Raw genomic sequence first — 24,927 nt, 5'->3', positions numbered from 1 at the left:
TGAAAGTCTAATGTTTATCAGTACAATACAGAAAATAATGAACTTTATCACAATATGCAAATTTTTTGAGAAGGACCTGTATATAACACATAGAAAAGGTCCGTCTGGTGTATGGGAAATAGACAGTACACTGTAAGCAGGCTAAACGCCATGTCTGAAGAGGACCTCACCAGCAGGAGAACCTCTCTGTATATTACACATAGAAAAGGTCCGTCTGGTGTATGGGAAATAGACAGTACACTGTAAGCAGGCTAAACGCCATGTCTGAAGAGGACGTCACCAGCAGGAGAACCTCTCTGTATATAACACATAGAAAAGGTCCGTCTGGTGTATGGGAAATAGACAGTACACTGTGAGCAGGCTAAACTCCATGTCTGAAGTACTGATGAGCGGCAGGTCCCATATTCGCGATATTTTGTGAATATGTGGTAGAATATTCGTCACATATTTACGAATATTTGCATTCGACACTATTTCGCGATTGCAAAAAATCTTCAATGTAAAAATCGTGTACTGTAAAGTGGGTAAAAAACGAATATATAACACTATAGAATTTAGTGCTATATATTCGTTTTTTAGAATATTCATCATTTTTTTCCATCTGAAGTGAACAGTCATTGTCCCACATGCAATTTAAGCAGGGAGGAATCATGACTCTGATGGAAAAAATTGACGAATATTCTAAAAAACTAATATATAGCACTATTTTGAATATGTCATCATTCCCTCCTGATTAAGTTGCTTGTAGGCCAATGACTAATTGGCCCACAAGAAACAAGCAGGGAGGAATCATGTTTTCAGATGTTAAAAAATGATGAATATTCGATATAGCGAATATATAGCACTATATTCAAAGTATTTGCGAATTCTCGAAGTTGCGATATTCAAGATAAATATTCGTAATTCGAATATTCGTGCTCAACACGAGTCTAAAGAGGACCACAGCAGCAGGAAAACCTCTCTGTGTATAACACATAGAAAAGGTCCGTACCGTAGACTTCAGATACTACTGATATTATATCCTAGTGACTTCAGGACCTTTGATAATGTCATGGTCATGTGATCAGTCACATGAGGGGAGGAGTAAAGCAGGGGAGGTCTTTCACTGTGCAGCACTTCCTGACATGTGACCAGTGTGACGTCATCGCAGGTCCTGCAGCCCCAGGAGGTGAGATCTGCAGGTCCGTTATTGGTCTTGGTTCTGGGTTTATTAGAATGGAGCTTAATACAAGGTGTCGTTATGTCATAATGTGGCTCCCAGTATTAATAGCGCCCCTATTAATGCCACCCAGAATGGATTATATCCCCAATTAGTGTTTCTAGTATTAGTAATGCCCCCCATTAGTGCTCATCAGAATGAATAATGCCCCCATCAGCACCCTTCAGAATTAATGCCCTATTAGTGCCCCCAGTAATAGTAATGTCTCCATTAGTGCCCCCCAGAATAATAATGCCCCCATAAGCACCCCCCAGAATTAATACTACCCCATTTAGGGTCCCAGTTACAGTAATGCCCTGCCAGAATTATCGATACCCCTATTAGTGCCCCCCGGAATTAATAGTGCCGCCATTAGTGACTGTAATAATAATGCCCCCATTAGTGCCCCCAATAATATTAGTGCCCCCAGAATTACTATAGATGATATATAGCAGGTCCAGCAGGGGGCAGCACCGGCCATAGAGAGTCTCTGCTCACAGGAGGGGAGTTCTCCTCAGACATGTCTGCCCTGGAATATTAGGAGACCCCCCCCAGACCCCTGTAAGAGGGGCTGTTCTCCTGGATTAGAGGGGTCTTCCATCACACAGTGTTCTGTGATATCACTAGGATATGGAGTCAGTGTGTGATCGGTGGGGACAACCTCTTCTAGATGAAGGGGCTGCAGCGCTGTGTCCTCTCCTCACTGTCCCTGCACAGCGGAGGCCAGAGCTCTAATGAGCAGGGACTGTGGAGGAGATTCAGCAGTAAAGCAGCTCTGCAGCCCCTTCATTCCCAGGATTAGTGGGGTCCTGATAGAGACGAGCCCCCACCTACCGCACACTGATGACCGGTAAGGTTGCCCCCCGGCCAGTATCTCATCGGCCAAGCCGGTAATTTGCTGCCTCTGCTGGGAACACTCGCTGCTCACTGGTAGCTCAGGACAGGACCGGCCAGACGCCATCATGCTGGAACGCAGCGGAGCCATCAACTGGAGGAGCTGACTTCTGTTTTTTGCACATAGAAGAGAAGGGAGCATTAGTAATTCTGGGGGCACTAATATTATTGGGGGCACTAATGGGGGCATTATTATTACAGTCACTAATGGCGGCACTATTAATTCCGGGGGGCACTAATAGGGGTATCGATAATTCTGGCAGGGCATTACTGTAACTGGGACCCTAAATGGGGTAGTATTAATTCTGGGGGGTGCTTATGGGGGCATTATTATTCTGGGGGGCACTAATGGAGACATTACTATTACTGGGGGCACTAATAGGGCATTAATTCTGAAGGGGGCTGATGGGGGCATTATTCATTCTGATGAGCACTAATGGGGTGCATTACTAATACTAGAAACACTAATTGGGGATATAATCCATTCTGGGTGGCATTAATAGGGGCGCTATTAATACTGGGAGCCACATTATGACATAACGACACCTTGTATTAAGCCACAGCCGCACATCCACATTGGAATGTGGCTTAACTTGGCCGATATGTTTTGTTGGGAAATGTGGCAACTGTAATGTTACAGTGCGACACCATAGACTAGAAGTACAAACTATGTTCCGCTAGAAAGGTCGTTGTGTAGACGGAATGGGGCTTTTTTTTTTTTTTTCAACATTTATGTTGATTAATTATGGATAAAAACATGTGCCCCCTCACAATAGTGCTGTCCTCTTAGTTCCCCCTCACAATAGTGCTGCCCCCTTAGTGCCCCCTCACAATAGTGCTGTCTCCTTAGTGCCCCCTCACAATAGTGCTGTCCCCTTAGTGCCCCCTCACAATAGTGCTGTACTCTTAGTGCCCCCTCACAATAGTGCTGTACTCTTAGTGCCGTCTCACAATAGTGCTGTACTCTTAGTGCCGTCTCACAATATTGCTATCCCCTTAATACCCCCTCACAATAGTGCTGTTTCCTTAGCAGTGCCCCCTCACAATAGTGCTGTCCCCTTAGTAGTGCCCCCTCACAATAGTGCTTTCCCCTTAGTGGCCCCTCACAATAGTGCTGTCCCGTTAGTGCTTCCTCACAATAGTGCTGCCCCCTTAGTAATGCCCCTCACAATAGTGCTGTCCCCTTCGTGCCCCCTCACAATAGTGCTGTCCCCTTCGTGCCCCCTCACAATAGTGCTGTCCCCTTAGTAGTGCCCCCTCACAATAGTGTTGTCCCCTTAGTGCCTCCTCACAATAGTGCTGTCACCTTAGTGCCCCCTCACAATAGTGGTGCCCCCTTAGTAATGCCCCTCACAATAGTGCTGTCCCCTTAGTATTGCCCCCTCATAATAGTGCTGTCCTCTTAGTATTCCCCCTCACAATAGTGCTGTCCCCTTAGTGCCCCCTCACAATAGTGGTGCCCCCTTAGTAATGCCCCTCACAATAGTGCTGTCCCCTTAGTATTGCCCCCTCATAATAGTGCTGTCCCCTTAGTATTCCCCCTCACAATAGTGCTGTCCCCTTAGTGCCCCCTCACAATAGTGCTGTTTCCTTAGTGCCCCCTCACAATATTGCTGTCCCCTTAGTGCCGCCTCACAATAGTGCTGTCCCCTTAGTGCCGCCTCACAATATTGCTGTCCCCTTAGTGCCCACTCACAATAGTGCTGTCCCCTTAATACCCACTCACAATAGTGCTGTCTCCATAGTGCCCCCTCACAATACAGGGAGTGCAGAATTATTAGGCAAGTTGTATTATTGAGGATTCATTTTATTATTGAACAACAACCATGTTCTCAATGAACCCAAAAAACTTATTAATATCAAAGCTGAATATTTTCGGAAGTAGTTTTTAGTTTGTTTTTAGTTTTAGCTATTTTAGGGGGATATCTGTGTGTGCAGGTTACTATTACTGTGCATAATTATTAGGCAACTTAACAAAAAACAAATATATACCCATTTCAATTATTTATTTTTACCAGTGAAACCAATATAACATCTCAACATTCACAAATATACATTTCTGACATTCAAAAACAAAACAAAAACAAATCAGTGACCAATATAGCCACCTTTCTTTGCAAGGACACTCAAAAGCCTGCCATCCATGGATTCTGTCAGTGTTTTGATCTGTTCACCATCAACATTGCGTGCAGCAGCAACCACAGCCTCCCAGACACTGTTCAGAGAGGTGTACTGTTTTCCCTCCTTGTAAATCTCACATTTGATGATGGAACACAGGTTCTCAATGGGGTTCAGATCAGGTGAACAAGGAGGCCATGTCATTAGATTTTCTTCTTTTATACCCTTTCTTGCCAGCCACGCTGTGGAGTACTTGGACGCGTGTGATGGAGCATTGTCCTGCATGAAAATCATGTTTTTCTTGAAGGATGCAGACTTCTTCCTGTACCACTGCTTGAAGAAGGTGTCTTCCAGAAACTGGCAGTTGAGCTTGACTCCATCCTCAACCCGAAAAGGCCCCACAAGCTCATCTTTGATGATACCAGCCCAAGCCAGTACTCCACCTCCACCTTGCAGGCGTCTGAGTCGGACTGGAGCTCTCTGCCTTTTACCAATCCAGCCACGGGCCCATCCATCTGGCCCATCAAGACTCACTCTCATTTCATCAGTCCATAAAACCTTAGAAAAATCAGTCTTGAGATATTTCTTGGCCCAGTCTTGACGTTTCAGCTTGTGTGTCTTGTTCAGTGGTGGTCGTCTTTCAGCCTTTCTTACCTTGGCCATGTCTCTGAGTATTGCACACCTTGTGCTTTTGGGCACTCCAGTGATGTTGCAGCTCTGAAATATGGCCAAACTGGTGGCAAGTGGCATCTTGGCAGCTGCACGCTTGACTTTTCTCAGTTCATGGGCAGTTATTTTGCGCCTTGGTTTTTCCACACGCTTCTTGCGACCCTGTTGACTATTTTGAATGAAACAATTGATTGTTCGATGATCACGCTTCAGAAGCTTTGCAATTTTAAGAGTGCTGCATCCCTCTGCAAGATATCTCACTATTTTTGACTTTTCTGAGCCTGTCAAGTCCTTCTTTTGACCCATTTTGCCAAAGGAAAGGAAGTTGCCTAATAATTATGCACACCTGATATAGGGTGTTGATGTCATTAGACCACACCCCTTCTCATTACAGAGATGCACATCACCTAATATGCTTAATTGGTAGTAGGCTTTCGAGCCTATACAGCTTGGAGTAAGACAACATGCATAAAGAGGATGATGTGGTCAAAATACTCATTTGCCTAATAATTCTGCACTCCCTGTAGTGCTGTCCCCTTAGTATTTCCCCTCATAATAGTGCTGTCCCCTTAGTAGTGCCACCTCACAATAATGCTGTTCCCTTAGTGCCCCCTCACAATAGTGCTGTCCCCTTAGTATTGCCCCCTCATAAGGAGTAGAGGAGAATGGTCTTTTGAGATGTCTCCCTGGTGCTAGCGCTAGCAGGGATAGACGACGGATACTTAATATTGTTAGGCAAGCAAAGCAGGAAAGGGAGGTGGAAGCTATTGTCCATCTTGAGACAAATTATCTGGCTTTCAATGAGGTTTCAAAGGTGAAAGAAGCTTTTCTCACACTTCGAAAGGATATACGAAAGGTTGCATCAACTGTTTCATTCTCTACAGTTTTGCCTGTGCATAACCTTCACCATGACAGGAAGATGCACATTAAGCAATTCAATGTATGGCTTGGTGAATGGTGTCTAAACCAAGAGTTTGGCTTTGTGTCTCATGTTAGCTCTTGTTGGAGTGGAAAAGAACGGTACAAGAAAGATGGTTTGCATCTTTCTCTCAAGGGAACGAATGTCCTCGGTGAGCAGTTCCAAGTATTTGCTAAGGAGCATTTAAACTAGGAAAGTGGGGCAAAAGAGTGATAATCCAGCAGTCCAACTGCCGCCCGGAACAATTCCAGAAGATGCCAGTAGCACAAAGGTTAAGAAATGACAAGCTCAGATTCTTGTCTACAAATGCTCCCAATTTAGGGAATAAGATCAATAAACTTGAGGCTATAATGGCATCTGAGAATATAGATGTAGTGGCTGTTGCTGAGACGTGGTTCAATGGGAGTAATGACTGGGATATAACAATACCAGGGTTCTCTCTATACAGGAAAGACAGAGAAGGCAAGAAGGGGGTGGGGTGGCCCTGTATGTGAAAGATAGCATAAAATCAAATTTGATACAAGTTAGCGAGAACAATTTCGAATCAGTTTGGGTTACCTTGCGGCTTGATAATCATAAGGTAACTCGTGTAGGTGTGATATATAGACAACCTAGCATAGTCAAATAATTAGATGATCTACTAGTTGAGGAAATAGCTAAAATGACATTGAAGGGGGAAGTTATCATTATGGGAGACTTCAATCTTCCTGATGTAAACTGGAAAACCAAAATAGCTAGTTCTGCCAGGAGTACAGATATTCTAAATTCCCTACTGGGATTATCTCTACAGCAAGTAGTGGAGGAGCCAACCCGGAAGGAGGCCATTTTAGATTTAGTATTCACAAATGGAAATTTGGTATCTGATATTACTGTAGGGGAAAGCTTGGGATCTAGTGATCACCAGTCAGTGTGGTTTACTATAAGTACAATGACTGAGTCACACCACACAAAACAAAAGTTTTAGATTTTAGAAAAATTTACTTTTCTAAAATTAGATTAGTGGTATACGAGTCCCTATCAGATTGGAACAGTTTCATTAGAGTCCAGAAGAAATGGGACTACTTAAAAGTGGTACTATTGAAGGCAACAGAAAATTACATTAGGCTTGTCAGTAAAAGCAAACAAAAAAGAAGAGACCACTGTGGTACTAAGCAGAAGTGGCCAAAATCATAAAAACAAAAAGATAGCATTTAGGAATTATAAAAATAAAAAAAAAACGAGGATGACAGGCAAATTTATAAGATTAGGCAGAGAGAGGCCAAACAAGTTATAAGAGCTTCTAAAGCACAGACAGAAGAGAAATGAGCTCAGTCAGGGAAAAAAGGCGATAAGGCATTCTTCAGATACATAAATGAAAAACGGAAACTAAAACAAGGAATTACAAAATTAAAAACAAAAGAAGGAAGGTATCTGGAAGAAGATAAAGAACTAGCTGACTGCCTCGATGAAAGGAAAATGAAGGAAAACAACCTCAGTTAGGAAAGAAGACTAATTAATATTTTGATGCATGTGTCTTTACCGAGGAAGAGGTTCTAAGTCAGCTGTCTAAAATGAATAAAAATAAGTCACAGGGGCCTGATGGGATACACCCAAAGCTATTAAAAGAGCTTAGCGGTGAACTAGCAAAACCATTAACAGATTTATTTAACCAATCACTGGTAACAGAAGATTGGAAATTAGCAAATGTTGTGCCCATTCACAAGAAAGGTAGTAGGGAGGAATCGGGCAACTATAGGCCAGTAAGCCTGACATCAATAGTAGGGAAATTAATGGAAACCATACTTAAGGAGAGGATTGTGGAACATCTAAAATCCCATGGATTGAAAGATGAAAAACAGCATGGGTTTACTTCAAGGAGATCATGTCAAACTAATCTTATTGATTTTTTTTGATTGGGTGACTAAAATAATAGATGGCGGAGGTGCAGTAGACATCGCTTATCTAGACTTTAGTAAGGCTTTTGATACTGTCCCACATAGAAGGCTTATCAATAAATTGCAGTCTTTGGGCTTGAACTCCCATATTGTTGAATGGATTAGGCAGTGGCTGAGGGACAGGCAACAGAGGGTTGTAGTCAATGGAGTATATTCAGACCATGGTCTTGTTACCAGTGGGGTACCTCAGGGATCTGTTCTGGGACCCATATTGTTTAATATCTTTATCAGCAAAATTGCAGAAGGCCTCACTGGTAAGGTGGGTCTCTTTGCTGATGACACAAAGATTTGTAACAGGGTTGATGTCCCTGGAGGGATACACCAAATGGAAAAGGATTTAGGAAAACTAGAGGAATGGTCGAAAATCTGGCAACTAAAATTTTATGTTGATAAGAGCAAGATAATGCACCTGGGACGTAAAAACCCAAGAGCAGAATATAAAATCAGTGATACAGTCCTAACCTCAGTATCTGAGGAAAGGGATTTAGGGATCATTATTTCAGAAGATTTAAAGGTAGGCAGACAATGTCATAGAGCAGCAGGAAATGCTAGCAGAATGCTTGGGTGTATAGGGAGAGGCATTACCAATAGAAAGAGGGAGGTGCTCATGCCGCTCTACAGAGCACTAGTGAAACCTCATCTGGAGTATTGTGCTCAGTACTGGAGACCATATCTCCAGAAGGATATTGATACTTTGGAGAGAGTTCAGAGAAGAGCTACTAAACTAGTACATGGATTGCAGGATAAAACTTACCAGGAAAGATTAAAGGCCCTTAACATGTATAGCTTGGAAGAAAGACGAGACAGAGGGGAGATGATAGAAACTGCTAAATACATAAAGGGAATCAACAAGGTAAAAGAGGAGAGAATATAAGGCCATCCTTCATATAAGATAGGGCCAGGGGCTATTCATAGTATTCAGTATATTGGGCAGACTAGATTGGCCAAATGGTTCTTATCTGCTGACACATTCTATAATTGTGTTGTATCCTTAGTAGTGCCCCGTCACAATAGTGCTGTCCCCTTAGTGCCCCCTTTACAATAGTGCTGTCCCCTTAGTGCCCCCTCACAATAGTGCTGCCCCCTTAGTGCCCCCTCACAATAGTGTTGTCCCCTTAGTGCCCCCTCACAATATTGCTGTCCCCTTAGTGCCCCCTCACAATAGTGCTGTCCCCTTAGTGCCCCCTCACAATAGTGCTGTCCCCTTATTGCCATCTCAAAATAGTGCTGTCCCCTTATTGCCCCCTCACAATAGTGCTGTCCCCTTAGTGCCCCCTTACAATATTGCTGTCCCCTTAGTGCACCCTCACAATAGTGCTGTCCCCTTAGTGCCCCCTCACAATAGTGCTGTCCCCTTAGTGCCCCCTCAAAATAGTGCTGTCCCCTTAGTGCCCCCTCACAATAGTGCTGTCCCCTTAGTATTCCACCTCACAATAGTGCTGTCCCCTTAGTGCCCCCTCACAATAGTGCTATCCCCTTAGTGCCCCCTCAAAATAGTGCTGTCCCCTTAGTGCCCCCTCACAATAGTGCTGTCCCCTTAGTATTCCACCTCACAATAGTGCTGTCCCCTTATTGCCCCCTCACAATAGTGCTGTCCTCTTAGTGCCCCCTCACAATAGTGCTGTCCCCTTAGTAGTGCCCCCTCACCATAGTCCTGTCCCCTTAGTAGTGCCCCCTCACCATAGTGCTGTCCCCTTAGTAGTGCCCTCTCACAATAGTGCTTTCCCCTTAGCACCCCCTCAAAATAGTGCTGTCCCCTTAGTGTCCTCTCACAATAGTGCTGTCCCCTTAGTACCCCCTCACAATAGTGCTGTCCTCTTAGTGCCCCCTCACAATAGTGCTGTCCCCTTAGTAGTGCCCCCTCACAATAGTCCTGTCCCCTTAGTGCCCACTCACAATAGTGCTGTCCTATTAGTGCCCCCTCACAATAGTGCTGTCCCCTTAGTGTCCTCTCACAATAGTGCTGTCCCCTTAGTGCCCTCTCACAATAGTGCTGTTCTTAGTGTCCTCTCACAATAGTGCTGTCCCCTTAGTGCCCCCTCATAATAGTGCTGTCCCCTTAGAGCCCCCTCACAATAGTGTTGTCCCCTTAGTGTCCTCTCACAATAGTGCTGTCCCCTTAGTGCCCCCTCACAATAGTGCTGTCCTCTTAGTGCCCCCTCACAATAGTGCTGTCCCCTTAGTAGTGCCCCCTCACAATAGTCCTGTCCCCTTAGTGCCCCCTCACAATAGTGCTGTCCCCTTATTGCCCCCTCACAATAGTGCTGTCCTCTTAGTGCCCCCTCACAATAGTGCTGTCCCCTTAGTAGTGCCCCCTCACCATAGTCCTGTCCCCTTAGTAGTGCCCCCTCACCATAGTGCTGTCCCCTTAGTAGTGCCCTCTCACAATAGTGCTTTCCCCTTAGCACCCCCTCAAAATAGTGCTGTCCCCTTAGTGTCCTCTCACAATAGTGCTGTCCCCTTAGTACCCCCTCACAATAGTGCTGTCCTCTTAGTGCCCCCTCACAATAGTGCTGTCCCCTTAGTAGTGCCCCCTCACAATAGTGCTGTCCCCTTAGTGCCCACTCACAATAGTGCTGTCCTATTAGTGCCCCCTCACAATAGTGCTGTCCCCTTAGTGTCCTCTCACAATAGTGCTGTCCCCTTAGTGCCCTCTCACAATAGTGCTGTTCTTAGTGTCCTCTCACAATAGTGCTGTCCCCTTAGTGCCCCCTCATAATAGTGCTGTCCCCTTAGAGCCCCCTCACAATAGTGTTGTCCCCTTAGTGTCCTCTCACAATAGTGCTGTCCCCTTAGTGCCCCCTCACAATAGTGCTGTCCTCTTAGTGCCCCCTCACAATAGTGCTGTCCCCTTAGTAGTGCCCCCTCACAATAGTCCTGTCCCCTTAGTGCCCCCTCACAATAGTGCTGTCCCCTTAGTGCCCCCTCACAATAGTGCTGTCCCCTTAAAATAATGTTGCCTTGTTGTTTTTTTGGAGGATTATTGGATTACTTCATGAGATGGAGAATAAAGCGTATGAGTTGCGGTTATTAGAAAAGACTGTGCTTCTGGAATAAAGAGAACGCCGCTGAAGTAGAAATATGACATTTCCATCTTAAAGGGGTTGTGCAGGGGTTTTATATTAAAGACTTTTCCTCAGGATATGTCATCAGTATCAGATCTGTGATGGTCCGACACCCGGCCCCCCGCCAATCAGCTGTTTGTAGAGGAGGCAGCGCTCCATGTGACTGTCACCTCCTCTTCATTAGACTGCCCGTTGTCTCGGAGGAGCAGTATAATTACTAGAACTCGCTCCATAAACTTGAATGAAGCAAGTAATTGTAATCGCACTACACCGCCGCTACAGGGGAGACGATGGGCGGCGTAATACAGAGGAAGCAGGGCTCGCATGGGGCACAGCCTCCTCTATAACCAGCTGGTCAGCGGGGGGCAGGTGTCGGACCCCCACCGGTCAGATATTGATGTCATAAAAAAAAAGAAAATAGGAATTTATATGGATACCCTGAGGGTAAAACTCGAAGGGGGGAGGTTAGGGGGGGAGAATGTGGGTCTTTACATTGTAACACTTTCAAATTCTCAAAGGCTGCAGAAAGCATGTCAGATCAAGTGTCTGAGAACTTCCTATCAGTCATCCCATTAATAAAGACGTTTACAGTAAAAATAAGATGAGCTCTGTCTGCTGTATGTGGTAGACTGCGATGTGTGTCCTGTGTAACACTGTATTCACTGTACAGCAGGAGGCCGGCTGACTGATTTATTATGGTCACCAGTCTGGTATTTTTAAGACACCTCAAGAGCTAAGTCACCTCCGTTGTACAATATTGGTAGACTTTTGTCATTCTTAATTTTTGAGACACTTTAGTTCATGTAAGATGTGATTTTGCTCCAAATCCTCCTTCTTTCCCTCGTTTCTTAGGTGCAGGACTCTCTTCTTTTTATATCCAATGGTCTTTTCCATCAAGGACCCACCAAGGATGGAGAAGGACAGAGACCACATGGCTGTAAGGATATTGGACCTCACCCTGGAGATCATCTCCTTGATAACTGGAGAGGTGAGAGTCTCGCATGACATCACTCTTATCTCTAGTAATAAACCAGGGAAATGTCTGGAAAGGTGAAGGATTCTTAGAATCTCTGTAGTGATCGGCGTCTCCCCATACACAGGATTACACAGTAGTGAAGAAGTCGTCTGGTGAGTGTGTGACACCCCGTGTGTCAGGAGGACGGAGCAGGACCCAGAGCCCCATCACCGAGCCTCCACCTCATTCCCTGATACATGAGCAGAAGATCCTAGAACTTACCACCAGGATCACTGAGCTACTGAGCGGAGAGGTGAGCGCTGCTGGGAATGCTGGGACATTATACAATAACGCCAAGGGAGGGGTCTGGTAATGACTGTATCCTTGTGTTGTCAGGTTCCTATAAGGTGTCAGGATGTCGCTGTCTATTTCTCCATAGAGGAGTGGGAGTATTTAGAAGAACACAAGGATCTGTACAAGGACGTCATGATGGAGAATCACCAGTCCCTCACATCACCAGGTAAGAGGAGACCTTCCATGACACTGTAGAGGAGAGAACAGTTTTAAATTACAGTGCGGATGTAGATGTGCTGTGCCACAGATTTGGCCGGCAGCAGCACCCGTCCTGACCTAACAGCACTGCCGGGGTCGCATTATACTTATTTATGACGCTATGTAACAATTACAGTTCTGGAACGTATTGGATAACACTGACAGCCTTATGTCAGTGTTATCCAATACATTCCAGACCTCTAAGGGTTACATAGCGTCATAAATCAATATAAAGCTATGCGACCCTGGCAGTGCTGGAAGTTCAGGACGGGTGCTGCGATGTGAGTCCGGAGCATCACACTCGCTCATCTGAAATGTGCAACTGAACTCAAGAGTGGAGCTCCTTGGTAGGAAACTAGCAACTAGAACCTCTTATTCAGGCTCCATTCCACAGGGGAGGGTGCCTTAAATATCCCAGGGAGGCTAGCCATAGAGTGGACAGATTAAGGCCACACATGTTGGCCCTTTAAGAACCAGAAGAAGCACATGCCCTACAGGCAGACAAAGCCACTGCAGGCCAAGAGCTGGCCACAGATCAGCACGTTGTGGACAGAACAATAAAATGTCAACAGGTATGGACCACCGGAGCAGGGAGTTGGGTAAGCGCTCCAACGGCCTTCAAGGAACAAGGAGATGTCAGCAGCCACGGACCGGACGGCATCACAGATTCACTCATCGTTGGATATAGACAATGTATTCAGTCACCGTGTGTTTTCCTACAGATGGATCCAGTCAGAGAAATCCACCAGAGAGATGTCCCAGTCCTCAGTATTCCCAGGACTGTCCAGAGGAGAAACCAAATATCCCACTGGATCATCAGGTAAGTGAAGCTGAGGTTTCTACAAATCCTCTACAGACTGATGTAATGGAGCTTTCTACTGACCTCCCCCAGCAGCAGTGGAGTATACTGTACGCTCCATCTACTGACCTCCCCCAGCAGCAGTGGAGTATACTGTACTCTCCATCTACTGACCTCCCCCAGCAGCAGTGGAGTATACTGTACTCTCCGTCTACTGACCTCCCCCAGCAGCAGTGGAGTATACTGTACTCTCCGTCTACTGACCTCCCCCAGCAGCAGTGGAGTATACTGTACGCTCCATCTACTGACCTCCCCCAGCAGCAGTGGAGTATACTGTACTCTCCATCTACTGACCTCCCCCAGCAGCAGTGGAGTATACTGTACTCTCCATCTACTGACCTCCCCCAGCAGCAGTGGAGTATACTGTACTCTCCATCTACTGACCTCCCCCAGCAGCAGTGGAGTATACTGTACGCTCCATCTACTGACCTCCCCCAGCAGCAGTGGAGTATACTGTACGCTCCATCTACTGACCTCCCCCAGCAGCAGTGGAGTATACTGTACTCTCCATCTACTGACCTCCCCCAGCAGCAGTGGAGTATACTGTACTCTCCATCTACTGACCTCCCCCAGCAGCAGTGGAGTATACTGTACGCTCCGTCTACTGACCTCCCCCAGCAGCAGTGGAGTATACTGTACGCTCCGTCTACTGACCTCCCCCAGCAGCAGTGGAGTATACTGTACGCTCCATCTACTGACCTCCCCCAGCAGCAGTGGAGTATACTGTACGCTCCATCTACTGACCTCCCCCAGCAGCAGTGGAGTATACTGTACGCTCCATCTACTGACCTCCCCCAGCAGCAGTGGAGTATACTGTACTCTCCATCTACTGACCTCCCCCAGCAGCAGTGGAGTATACTGTACGCTCCATCTACTGACCTCCCCCAGCAGCAGTGGAGTATACTGTACGCTCCATCTACTGACCTCCCCCAGCAGCAGTGGAGTATACTGTACTCTCCGTCTACTGACCCCCCCCAGCAGCAGTGGAGTATACTGTACGCTCCGTCTACTGACCTCCCCCAGCAGCAGTGGAGTATACTGTACTCTCCATCTACTGACCTCCCCCAGCAGCAGTGGAGTATACTGTACTCTCCATCTACTGACCTCCCCCAGCAGCAGTGGAGTACACTGTACTCTCCATCTACTGACCTCCCCCAGCAGCAGTGGAGTATACTGTACGCTCCATCTACTGACCTCCCCCAGCAGCAGTGGAGTATACTGTACTCTCCATCTACTGACCTCCCCCAGCAGCAGTGGAGTATACTGTACTCTCCATCTACTGACCTCCCCCAGCAGCAGTGGAGTATACTGTACTCTCCATCTACTGACCTCCCCCAGCAGCAGTGGAGTATACTGTACGCTGTATTTCATGTTATTGTTGTTTGCAAATGGTTTCTGGTGTCAAAAGATTGTATTAATTGTAATTAAATGGAACTTGTAAGCAGAAAAATGGCCCCTAAACTGCCCCCCTTTAACCCTTTCCTGACATCCATACATGTACGGCAGATGTTGAGTCTCTAAAGATGGTGTCTTCTTCGAGACAAGTGTCTTATCCGCCGGGTGCTTTAAGTTCCATACAGCAGACATACGGGGCTAATGTCTGTTATCAGTGATAATGCCGTTCACAGACATTTATCCCCTCAGATGCTCTGTTCAAATGTGACCGCGGCATCTGAGAGGTAAAAACCCCCAGAAGCACGCGCTTTCTGGGCAGGAACACTTTTCCCTGGCTGAAATCAGGGAAAGCGTCCCATAGCAGTAATAGGCCAGAGGCTGTAGAAGGCTTTAGGACTATTACTTGTATATTCCAATGCAGGTGGCAGCACGTATTGTAATATACTGATCTTTATATTCTGGAATGGCTAAAATTCCAATACTTAATATAAAAGGCAATCTAATGAGGGGGGGGGGCCAGAAAAAAAGTAAAAAAATGTTTTTTAAAATTACAAAAATTCAAATCGACCCTTTACCCCAAATTAAAGTAAAAGTAAATAATCAAAAATATAGACATCATTGCATCCGATAACACCTCTACTATTTAAAGCTAAAAACATTGATCCCTTACGGCGAATGGTGTAATGGAAAAATAACGTACCACAAAATGGTATCCATAAAAACTACAGATCGTCCCACAAAAAATTAGCTCTTACACAGCTCTGTATACATAACTGTAAATGTTATGGGGTCAGAATATGGAGATGAAAAGAAAAAGTTATTTATTAGATAAAAAAATAAAAAATCGCTATTAACCCCTTTAGGACACAGCCTTATTTGACCTTAAGGACCAGGCCATTTTTTTCCAATCTGACTTATCCAGGCCATTCTGAGATTGTTTTTTCGTCACATATTGTACTTCATGACACTGGTAAAATGAAGTTAAAAAAATTGCGGTAATTTTTATTTATAAAAAAATACCAAATTTACCAAAAATTTGTAAAAAATAGCTAATTTCCAAGTTTCAATTTATCTACTTCTATAATACATAGTAATACTTCCAAAAATAGTTTCCGGTATTACTTTACATTCCGCATTTGTCTACTTCATGTTTGGATCATTTTGGGAATGATATTTTATTTTTGGTCGTGGTCGTGACTCCTGTAACCGCATGCAGTTGCCTGCGGTCTAGGTCTGGTTGTCAATCACAGGTGAGGGCTGTAGTATGTTGCCTCACCTGTGGTTTCCGCTGGCAACATTGTTTATGTGGCAGCATAGCAGCCTGAGCTGTTGCGAGGCAGCTTGCTGTGTTGTGCATGCGGTTGCACCTGGCAACCTGTCTATTTAGGTGTGCCTTGTTCCTGTTTGGTGTGCACAGGGTTTGATTGTGTGCACTTCCCCTTTAAGTTGATATCTTCCCTTCCCTGGTGTTGGAAGGGTTAACTTCCTTCCTAGTGTGTGTGCACTGGGTGTGTCTGATTGTGGGTGTGGCTACAAGGGCTATAAAGCCTCAGTCAAGACCTGATGTCTGAGGGGTACTCCAGCCTTGTAGTAAGCTGGAGGCACTCTCCTGGTCCCATATACCATCTGCCAGTGAGGGCCACCCTTGTTGTCATAAAATGTGATACACAATGTTATGAGGATGCGTTTGTGTTATGCTTATTTATTGCAGCGTATGGTTTCCTGGGTTCCTGTGTGGTGTGTGCTCTGTCTCTTGTGTTGTTGTGGACAGCAGCACTTATACTTGGGTTCCAGGCTCTGTGTCTGTGGCAGGTAGGTGTGGTACTAGTTGCACTTACCTACCATTGCCATATGACTGTTTCTGTCCCCCTTTCTTTATAGCTTGGCCAGTGAGACTCCTGTTCCTCCGTATCCAGAAGGAACAGGTCGTCTTACCCTGCTCCTAGTTTAGGGCCACCCTGAGGGCTAGCAGGGACTTCAAGGTTCCAGAGTATGAGCCCTCCTACCATCAGGGTCGGCTCATACAGCTAGGAGTCAGGGTCAGATAAGGGATGCGATTAGGAGGTGACCTGCTCCCTAATTCAGTCATCCTGGTCGAGTAGCGACCACCATCTTCTGTCATCGCACGGCTGAGGGTTTTCCCCATCCTCAGCCGTGACAGTTACAAGGCTTAGAAGTTTAGAAGCAAATCTTTAATTTTTTCCAGAAATTTAAAAAAAACTAATTTTTAGCGACCAGTTCAGGTCTGAAGTCACTTTGCGAGGCTTACATAATCGAAACCACCCAAAAATGACCCCATTCTAGAAACTACCCCCTCAAGGTATTAAAAACTGAATTTACAAACGTCGTTAACCCTTTAAGTGTTCCACAAGAATTAATGGAAAATAGAGATATAATTTTAAAATTTAACTTTTTTAGCAGATTTTCCATTTTAATACTTTTTTTCCAGTTACAAAGCAAGGGTTAACAGCCAAACAAAACTCAATATTTATGGCCCTGATTCTGTAGTTTACATAAACACCCCATATGTGGTCGTAAACTGCTGTACGGGCACACGGCAGGGCGCAGAAGGAAAGGAATGCCATACGGTTTTTGGAAGGCAGATTTTGCTGGACTGTTTTTTTTGACACCATGTCCCATTTGAAGCCCCCCTGATGCACCCCTAGAGTAGAAACTCCCAAAAAGTTACCCCATTTTAGAAACTACAGGATAGGGTGGAGTTTTTTTGGTACTAGTTTAGGGTACATATGATTTCTGGTTGCTCTATATTACACTTTTTCTGAGGCAAGGTAACTATAGCTGTTTTGCCACCGTTTTTATTTGCTTTACAACATTCATCTGACAGGTTAGATCATGTGGTATTTTTATAGACCAGGTTGTCACGGACGTGGCGATACCTAATATGTATACTTTTTATTTATTTATGTAAGTTTTACACAATGATTTCTTTAAAAAAAAATAAAAAATCATGTTTTAGTGTTTCCATACCATAAGGGGCCCAAATTTTTTCAGTTTTTGGGCAATTATGGGTAGGGTATGATTTTTGTGGGATGAGATGACGGTTTGATTGGCACTATTTTGGGGTGCGTGTGACTTTTTGATCGCTTGCTATTACACTTTTTGTGATGTACAGTAAGGTGACAAAAAATTGCTTTTTTTACACCGTTTTTATTTGTATTTTTTACAGTATTCACCTGAGGGGTTAGGTCATGTGATATTTTTATAGAACAAGTTATTACGGACGCTTCGATACCTAATATGTATACTTTTTTTTTTTTTAAATAACATTTTATTTATTTTATGATAGAAGCATTTCTGAAGCAAAACATGGCTTTACACTGGAGTAGAGTACAAAAATCAAGGTAACGGCATACTGACTAACCATTCCATCATGTACAAAATCAGAGTATCAGAGTATCATCAACACCTTCTGCTCCAAATGATATCACTCATTTCTTAAAGCACATTTCTCAAATCCCCAAACTCCCCCCCCCCCCCTTTTTCTGGATGTGTACCCAACCCGACTAATTAAATTAATATCCTAAATGCTGGTGAAACAAAAAGAGAATGAAAATGCCACTGAAAATGAAAATTAAGTTGAAAAATTCCCCACTAGGATGACTGGACTACTTTCAAATTACCCAAGCTTCCTTTCAAGTCAGTGAGTAGGTACCATTCTGTGAATTGAAAGTTTTTCATTATCTTTTGAATTTCAGTTTCGGAGAGCTGCTTACTAATGTACACCCTCCATTTTCCGAAGAATTGTGATGTTCTACTAGACTTTTGCTTTTCCGCATCCAATTGATCCATCAGCAAGAAAAATGTATACTTTTTTTATTTGTGTAAGTTTTACACACTGATTTCATTTTTGAAGCGAAAAAAAAATCATGTTTTAGTGTTTCCATAGTCTGAGAGACATAATTTTTTCAGTTTTTGGGCAATTATCTTGGGTAGGGTATGATTTTTGCGGGATGAGATGACGGTTTGATTGGCACTATTTTGGGGTGCATATGACTTTTTGATCGCTTGCTATTACACTTTTTATGATTTAAGGTGACAAAAAATGGTTTATTTACAACAGTTTTTATTTTTAATTTTTCCGGTGTTCATCTGAGTGGTTAGGTCATGTGATATTTTTATAGACCCGGTCGATACGGACGCAGCGATACCTAATATGTCAACTTTTTTTTATTTATGTAAGCTTTACACAATAACAGCTTTTTTAAAACAAAAAAAATTATGTTTTAGTGTCTCCATATTCTGAGCCATAGTTTTTTAATTTTTTGGGCAATGAGGGGATGGGTAGGGGCTAATATTTTGCGGGATGAGGTGACGGTTAGATTGGTACTATTTTGGTGGGCAAACGCCTTTTTGATCGCTTGCTGTTGTACTTTTTGTGATGTAAGGTGACAAAAAAATTGTTTATTTTATAATTTTTACAGTGTTCATCTGAGGGGTCATGGGATTTGTTTATAGAGCCGGTCGATACGGACGTGGCGATACCTAATATGTATACTATTTTTTTCCCCCTATTTTTTACCAATTTTTTTTTACTTTATTTGGGGAAAATGACGTTTTTGTTTATTTTTACTTGAAACTTAAAATTTTTTCACTTTATTTTTTGTCCCACTTTGGGATTTCAACTTTTGGGGGTCTAATCCCTTTACAATGCATTTCAATACTTCTGTATTGGAATGCATTGGCTGTATGAGTAATACAGTGAGTATTACTCATACAGCTTCCGGCCTGTGAGATCCAGGGGGCTGGATCTCACAGGCTCGTCGCCGGAAGGCAGCGCGATGCCTCAGGAAGGCATTACGCTGCCTTCCATGCCATCGGGTCCCCCCTACAGCCGCATTGGGACCTGATAGCACGCCAGATCAACGCTGCAACCACAGGTAAAAGCCGCAAACCGCAGGTCTAAATTGACCTGACACACGGGGGGGGGGGGGGGGGGGCTTCACGGGATTCCCCCGCGCATTTAGCCAAGGTGCTTGCTCAATTATTGCCACATGAAAGTTTAAGTTCATAAACCCTATGCAGTTTAAGTTCATAAACCCTATGCCTCACATTAGTAGTAACCTCATCAACTTACTGTTCACATACTGGGCAACATGGTGGGGGAAAAGAAGGGGTTAATTACTATTAATGTGAAGCACACAGGGGTTCATTTACTAACAGATATACGCCACTTTTTGGCCCATCTCGTGTGTCATTTTCTATGCCTGTTTTAGGTGTAGAAAATGGCCTAAGTCTACATCAGCAAGGGAGTCCGGCTGTGAGGAATATGCGGAGTGATGATTTAATGCCTGCCATCTGCTGAGGGTGAGGGGTAGTTGGGCAGAGGAAATCAGGCAACACAGTTGGCCCTGCTTCAAAACAGGAGGAGGGATGGTGTGACTGAGTAAGGGTTAAAATGCCCGTGTACATCTGACCATTGTATATATCTGTGTGTATATAGTGTTGTGTCTAGTGCGCCCTTAAGGCAATTAAATATATAAATTAACCTTGCTCTGTTCTGTATCTCAATCCACGAATCCCCATGTCCCTGTTTCTGCATTATGTCATACTCTACCCGGGTTGGTTCCTGACCCGATATAATCCCGTTAAAGGACCGGGCTTATATCTAGGAACTGGTGACAGTCTACCGGGCTGGCAGTGCTCTGTTTCACTGGGGCAGTGGAAAGGCTCTCTCAGCTTGTCAGGGTTGTGAGCGAGTGTTGTATCACGCTGAAGGTAGCGTGGATCACCCTCTCTTCTTACGCCTGTGATACACAATACAGAGCCACAGTACCTATACAACAGAACTGATTAGTACCCTTGGTCTGAATGCTAATTGATCAAATGTGAGTTGCACTGATTAAACAATTCCATTACCATTGGCAATTAATTGCTACGAGTTTCTGGGAGACTGTAAGGCTAGGTCTACACGACGACATTTGTCGCACGACAATAAGTCGCGCGACAGATAGGGCGCAACATTTTGTTGCACTAATGTCGCGCGACAATTTTTATAATGGTAGTCTATGGTGTCGCACTGCAACATGCGACATGCTGCGACTGCTACGCAACAGTCGCAGAAAATCCATTCGAGATGGATTTTTCTGCGACTGTTGGGTCGCAGTCGCAGCATGTCGCATGTTGCAGTGCGACACCATAGACTGTCATTATAAAAATTGTCGCGCGACATTAGTGCAACAAAATGTCGCGCGACAAATGTTGCGCCCTATCTGTCGCGCGACTTATTGTCGTGCGACAAATGTCGTCGTGTAGATCTAGCCTAAGATAACATTCAATGGTAGCAACCTAGATTGCACCTAATTGTTTATTAATGAACTCTTAGGGCCGCTTCACACGAGCGGATGCCGTGCGTGGCATCCGCTCCGTGAAAGAGTGCCAAGACCCGCTGCAGACTGCAGAGGCACGGAGCGGTAACATGACTGTTAATGCTCCGTGCCTCTCTGTGATCTCTTTACTACGAAATCACAGTGACAACTGTGATTTCGTAGTAAAGAGATCACAGAGAGGCACGGAGCATTAACAGTCATGTTACCGCTCCGTGCCTCTGCAGTCTGCAGCGGGTCTTGGCACTCTTTCACGGAGCGGATGCCACGCACGGCATCCGCTCGTGTGAAGCGGCCCTTAGTCTCCTACAGCAGTGCCACACATGTAAACTACACCTGATCCTTAATGTAGTCTAGCTATCCTCAGTTCTGTGACAGGCTGTGCGCCCATAAAATAATCAAATGGTCCATAAAGTGTTAGGTGGCACCAATTGCAAGTGAGGAACCGTCACCCCCCCTCTCATTCCTGATGGTTTTAACCTATCCCTGTAGGTTTTTAGATTTTAGATATGTTACAATAAAGTTATTTAGTTTAGGACCCCTACAGGGATTTTTGTCGGTCCACTGACCGAACTGAGTACTTGTGATCACCCTCTCTCACTCCCTGTGCCTTCCTGTGCCCATGCGGACAAGAGCTATCTGTGTAAACTGTGCCAGGCTGACCTTACGTACTCCCAGGGAGGGCGCAACATCACGTTTTGGTAACCAGTGACAAAACCGTATCGCGTGATCCTGACATACAGTGACGCCATACGGGGCTGCGAGGGCTTTTGCAGGACAGGTTGCATTTTCTAATTCCACCATTTATTAATGCATATGATTCAAATGGGGTGAAATTGGAAAAATAACACAATTCCGCAGAAGTTTTATGGGTTTGTGTTTTTACGGCGTTCTCCATACCGTATAACTGACCTGTTACTTTTATTCTCTAAGTCAGTAAGATTATGGTGATACCGCATGTGTATAGTTTTTCTTGCATTTTAATACAGAATTATTATTTTTTCTTTTCATCTCCATATACTGATCCCCATAATTTTTTTGTAGTTATGTGTACGGAGATGTTTGAGAGCTCATTTTTTGATGGGCAATCTGTGCTTTTCATTGATACCATTCTGGGATGTGTAAGGCTTTTTGATCAATTTATATACATTTTTTTTGTGGGAGGTGAAGCAACCAAAAACAGCGAATTATCCATTTTGAATTTTTTTCGCAGTTTTCTGTATGGGAAAAATTATTTTATATTTTAATGGTTAATGGTACAGGCATTTTTGCATGTGGCAGTACCCATGATGTCTTTTTGTTTTTTTATTGTTTTAATTTTTAACTAGAGTACATGGAGAAAGGGTGATTTGAATTTTTATATTTAAAAAAATATATATTTTTGAAAACTTTTCTTACACTACTTTATAGTTCCCATAACGGGAAGAACATTGTGTTGGAGCTGTGTCAAGGAGGGCTAAGCCATGCCCCCTGTTTGGCGCACATGCTTAATTTGGTCTAAAGCAGTTCCTGAAGTCTTCCACCCATCTGCAAGACATCCTGAAAATGTTCAGCCACTCTTACACTGCACTGCACACCCTTCTTGAGCTGCAGAGGCAGAATAGCATTCCCCCAACATCGGCTGATATGTGATGTTTCCGCCCGTTGGAACTCCACCCTCCACATGTTGCACTGACTATATGAGCAGAGGAAGGCCAAAAACGATTTCTTGATGATGCAGACGGATAGGAGGGCTCCACTGTGTAACTTCGACGTTAGCCAGTGGCAGCTCATGCGTGACACCTGCTGTTTGCTCAGGCCCTTTGAGGAGGCCACTTTATTTGTCAGTCGCAAGGATTATGGAATGAACAACGTCATTCCACTGCTTCATGTCCTGGGGAAGATGCTGATAAATCTGGCTGGACAGGAGACGTGGCGGCCACATGAGCCCTGTGGGGGCTGAACTGGAGAAGGACATTCATGCACAAGTAATGGATATAGAAATGGGTGGTTTTTCTGCACAGGTGACAGGAGAGGAGGAGCTGGAGGAGCTACAGGGCAATGAGGAAGACCAGACAGATGACCCCAAGACACTATGGCGGTATGCAGAAAAGGTGGAGGCAGGAAGTCCCTCCGAGTCCCTTGCGCAAATGGCCCGATGCATGCTCAGTTGCTTGTGTAGTGATACCTGAATTGTCACAATTTGGCAGAGAGATGACTACTGGCTCTCCACCATGTTAGACCCTCGCTACCAGTCCAAAATGATGGCCTTTTTTTCAAACCGCTGGGAGGGAGGATAAACTGTACTACTATCGAGACATTCTATGTAGTCAGTTGGCCGCTGCCTATGTACGCCATCACTCTTTATCACGAAGTTTTTACCGGGGGGGGGGGCCCTCTGTGCTCACATTCAACTGCCATAGCTACTGGAGGGGGGTGGGTGGGCAGGAGCAGTACCAGCTCCATCAGCAGCAACTTAAGCCAAGAGTCTCTGATGAGCAGTTTTCATCACCCGCCTACTGAAGAAACCACCAACCCACCAGCAGCAGCAAGACATGGAGCAGAACCTGAGCCAGCAGGTGGTGGATTACTTGGACTGCACCCTGCCACCCGACATCGACAAGCTTACCTGCCTGACCAGTAGTGTGGCATCAGAGCGGCTATTTAGTTTGTCCGAGGCCATAATTACCCCAAGGAGAACTCGTCTTTTCACCCAAAATGTGGAGAGACTGACCTTTGTGAACATGAATCAGGCGTGGCTCAGCCAGGATTTCCACACACCAGTGCCTGATGCATCAGGCTAAATAATTCTCGATGCCACACCAAAACTTTGTCACGTGCTTCACCTCTCCTCCTCCACTACCTGCTTCAGCCACTATTCTGATGCTGCCACCCGCCTGATGCCACACACCTGCTGCCATGCGCTCCTACAGCCACCCACCATCTTGTGCTGTTACCACCACTGCTTGTGCCCTCCACCTCCCCACTCTGTGACTGGGCCACTGTGTTGTCTCCTCATGCTGTTGCCACCTCACCACTCTATGACGGGGCCTCTATTTTCCCTGTTTGGCCTTATTGACATCATAATTTATTTTACACTTCTTCTCATCTGTCAGAATGACAGAAAAATGAGACACACAACGGATCCCGTCTTTGGAGCAGCTGTCAGGCTTGTATCACATGGTCCCTATTTTGCATCAGGATTGGTTCATGATTTGGTAGCCAAAAGCAGGAGTGGGTACAAAACACAGAAGACATGCAAATATTCCATTTACTTGTCATCTCTGTTTAGGATCCACGCCTGTTTTTTTTGGCCTTAGCAATACTGATGGATTACTGACGAAATGCTGACCGTGTGAAGGAAGATGCTCAAACGACAGGATCTGTTTTTTGGGCGTTGCTCTTATGACAGATCAGAAGAAGGGCAAAATAACCAGTGACGTCAACACAAACTCGACTCTGTCGGGAAGGGGGGGGGGGCTCTACTTGTATCAGTGTGTAACAGAACAGGGTCTATAGAAAACTGTGGAATCAGCTGATGACGGTGTAAAAGGAGTGCGCACTTTCACTTTATAGTAGTATCTTGGGACTCTGCATGGTTCTTCATACCAGGCGCTAACATTAACCTGTAAGACTAAGTTCACACTTGAGTTATTTGGTCAGTTTTGGCCCCGTAACTGACCAAATAAGTGAAGTGTTAAGTGATTCTAAGAGCGACGCCTGTCATCTGCATGTCATATGGACTCACAGTACTGTTTCACTACCACAGCGGACTCCCTATGCATCTTTCTGTAATGCACAGTGTTCTACACCAATACACAGGCTCTCTAAATACGGGGATCAAAATTTATTCAGACCCAGATCAGAACCCAAATTTATACAGACCGTATATCAGATCCCTAAATTAATGCAGACCCCTGTCACACCTATATCTCCCACCTCACCTCTTGGTCCCTTAAATGCAGACCTCAGACCAGACAAAAAGAAACCTCACCTCTCCTCCTCCAGGTACCACCGCTCTTAGTTCAGCACTGTATCCGGGCACT

The 24,927-nt window shown here is 44.8% G+C and overlaps 1 protein-coding gene across 3 annotated transcripts in view; it reads left to right on the top strand.

Moving 5' to 3' along the window:
- Positions 1–1,141: 1,141 nt before the first annotated feature.
- LOC122934750 (oocyte zinc finger protein XlCOF6-like) overlaps positions 1,142–24,927 on the top strand; it is a 33,495-nt gene continuing 9,709 nt past the window's right edge. For 2 of the 3 annotated variants that reach the window (XM_044290433.1, XM_044290432.1), the window contains exons 1-2: positions 12,223–12,272; positions 13,027–13,124. In XM_044290433.1, the coding sequence (XP_044146368.1) occupies positions 12,239–12,272; positions 13,027–13,124 (132 nt within the window). In that variant the 5' untranslated portion in view covers positions 12,223–12,238. Of the gene's footprint in view, positions 1,182–12,222; positions 12,273–13,026; positions 13,125–24,927 lie in introns of those variants that run through there. The other variant, XM_044290434.1, reaches the window with a different exon arrangement.

Source organism: Bufo gargarizans, chromosome 4 (assembly GCF_014858855.1).
Source record: "Bufo gargarizans isolate SCDJY-AF-19 chromosome 4, ASM1485885v1, whole genome shotgun sequence".
Lineage (NCBI taxonomy): Eukaryota > Metazoa > Chordata > Amphibia > Anura > Bufonidae > Bufo > Bufo gargarizans.
The sequence above is the reverse complement of the archived record's forward strand: the minus strand, read 5'-3'. Positions and strand labels throughout refer to the sequence as shown.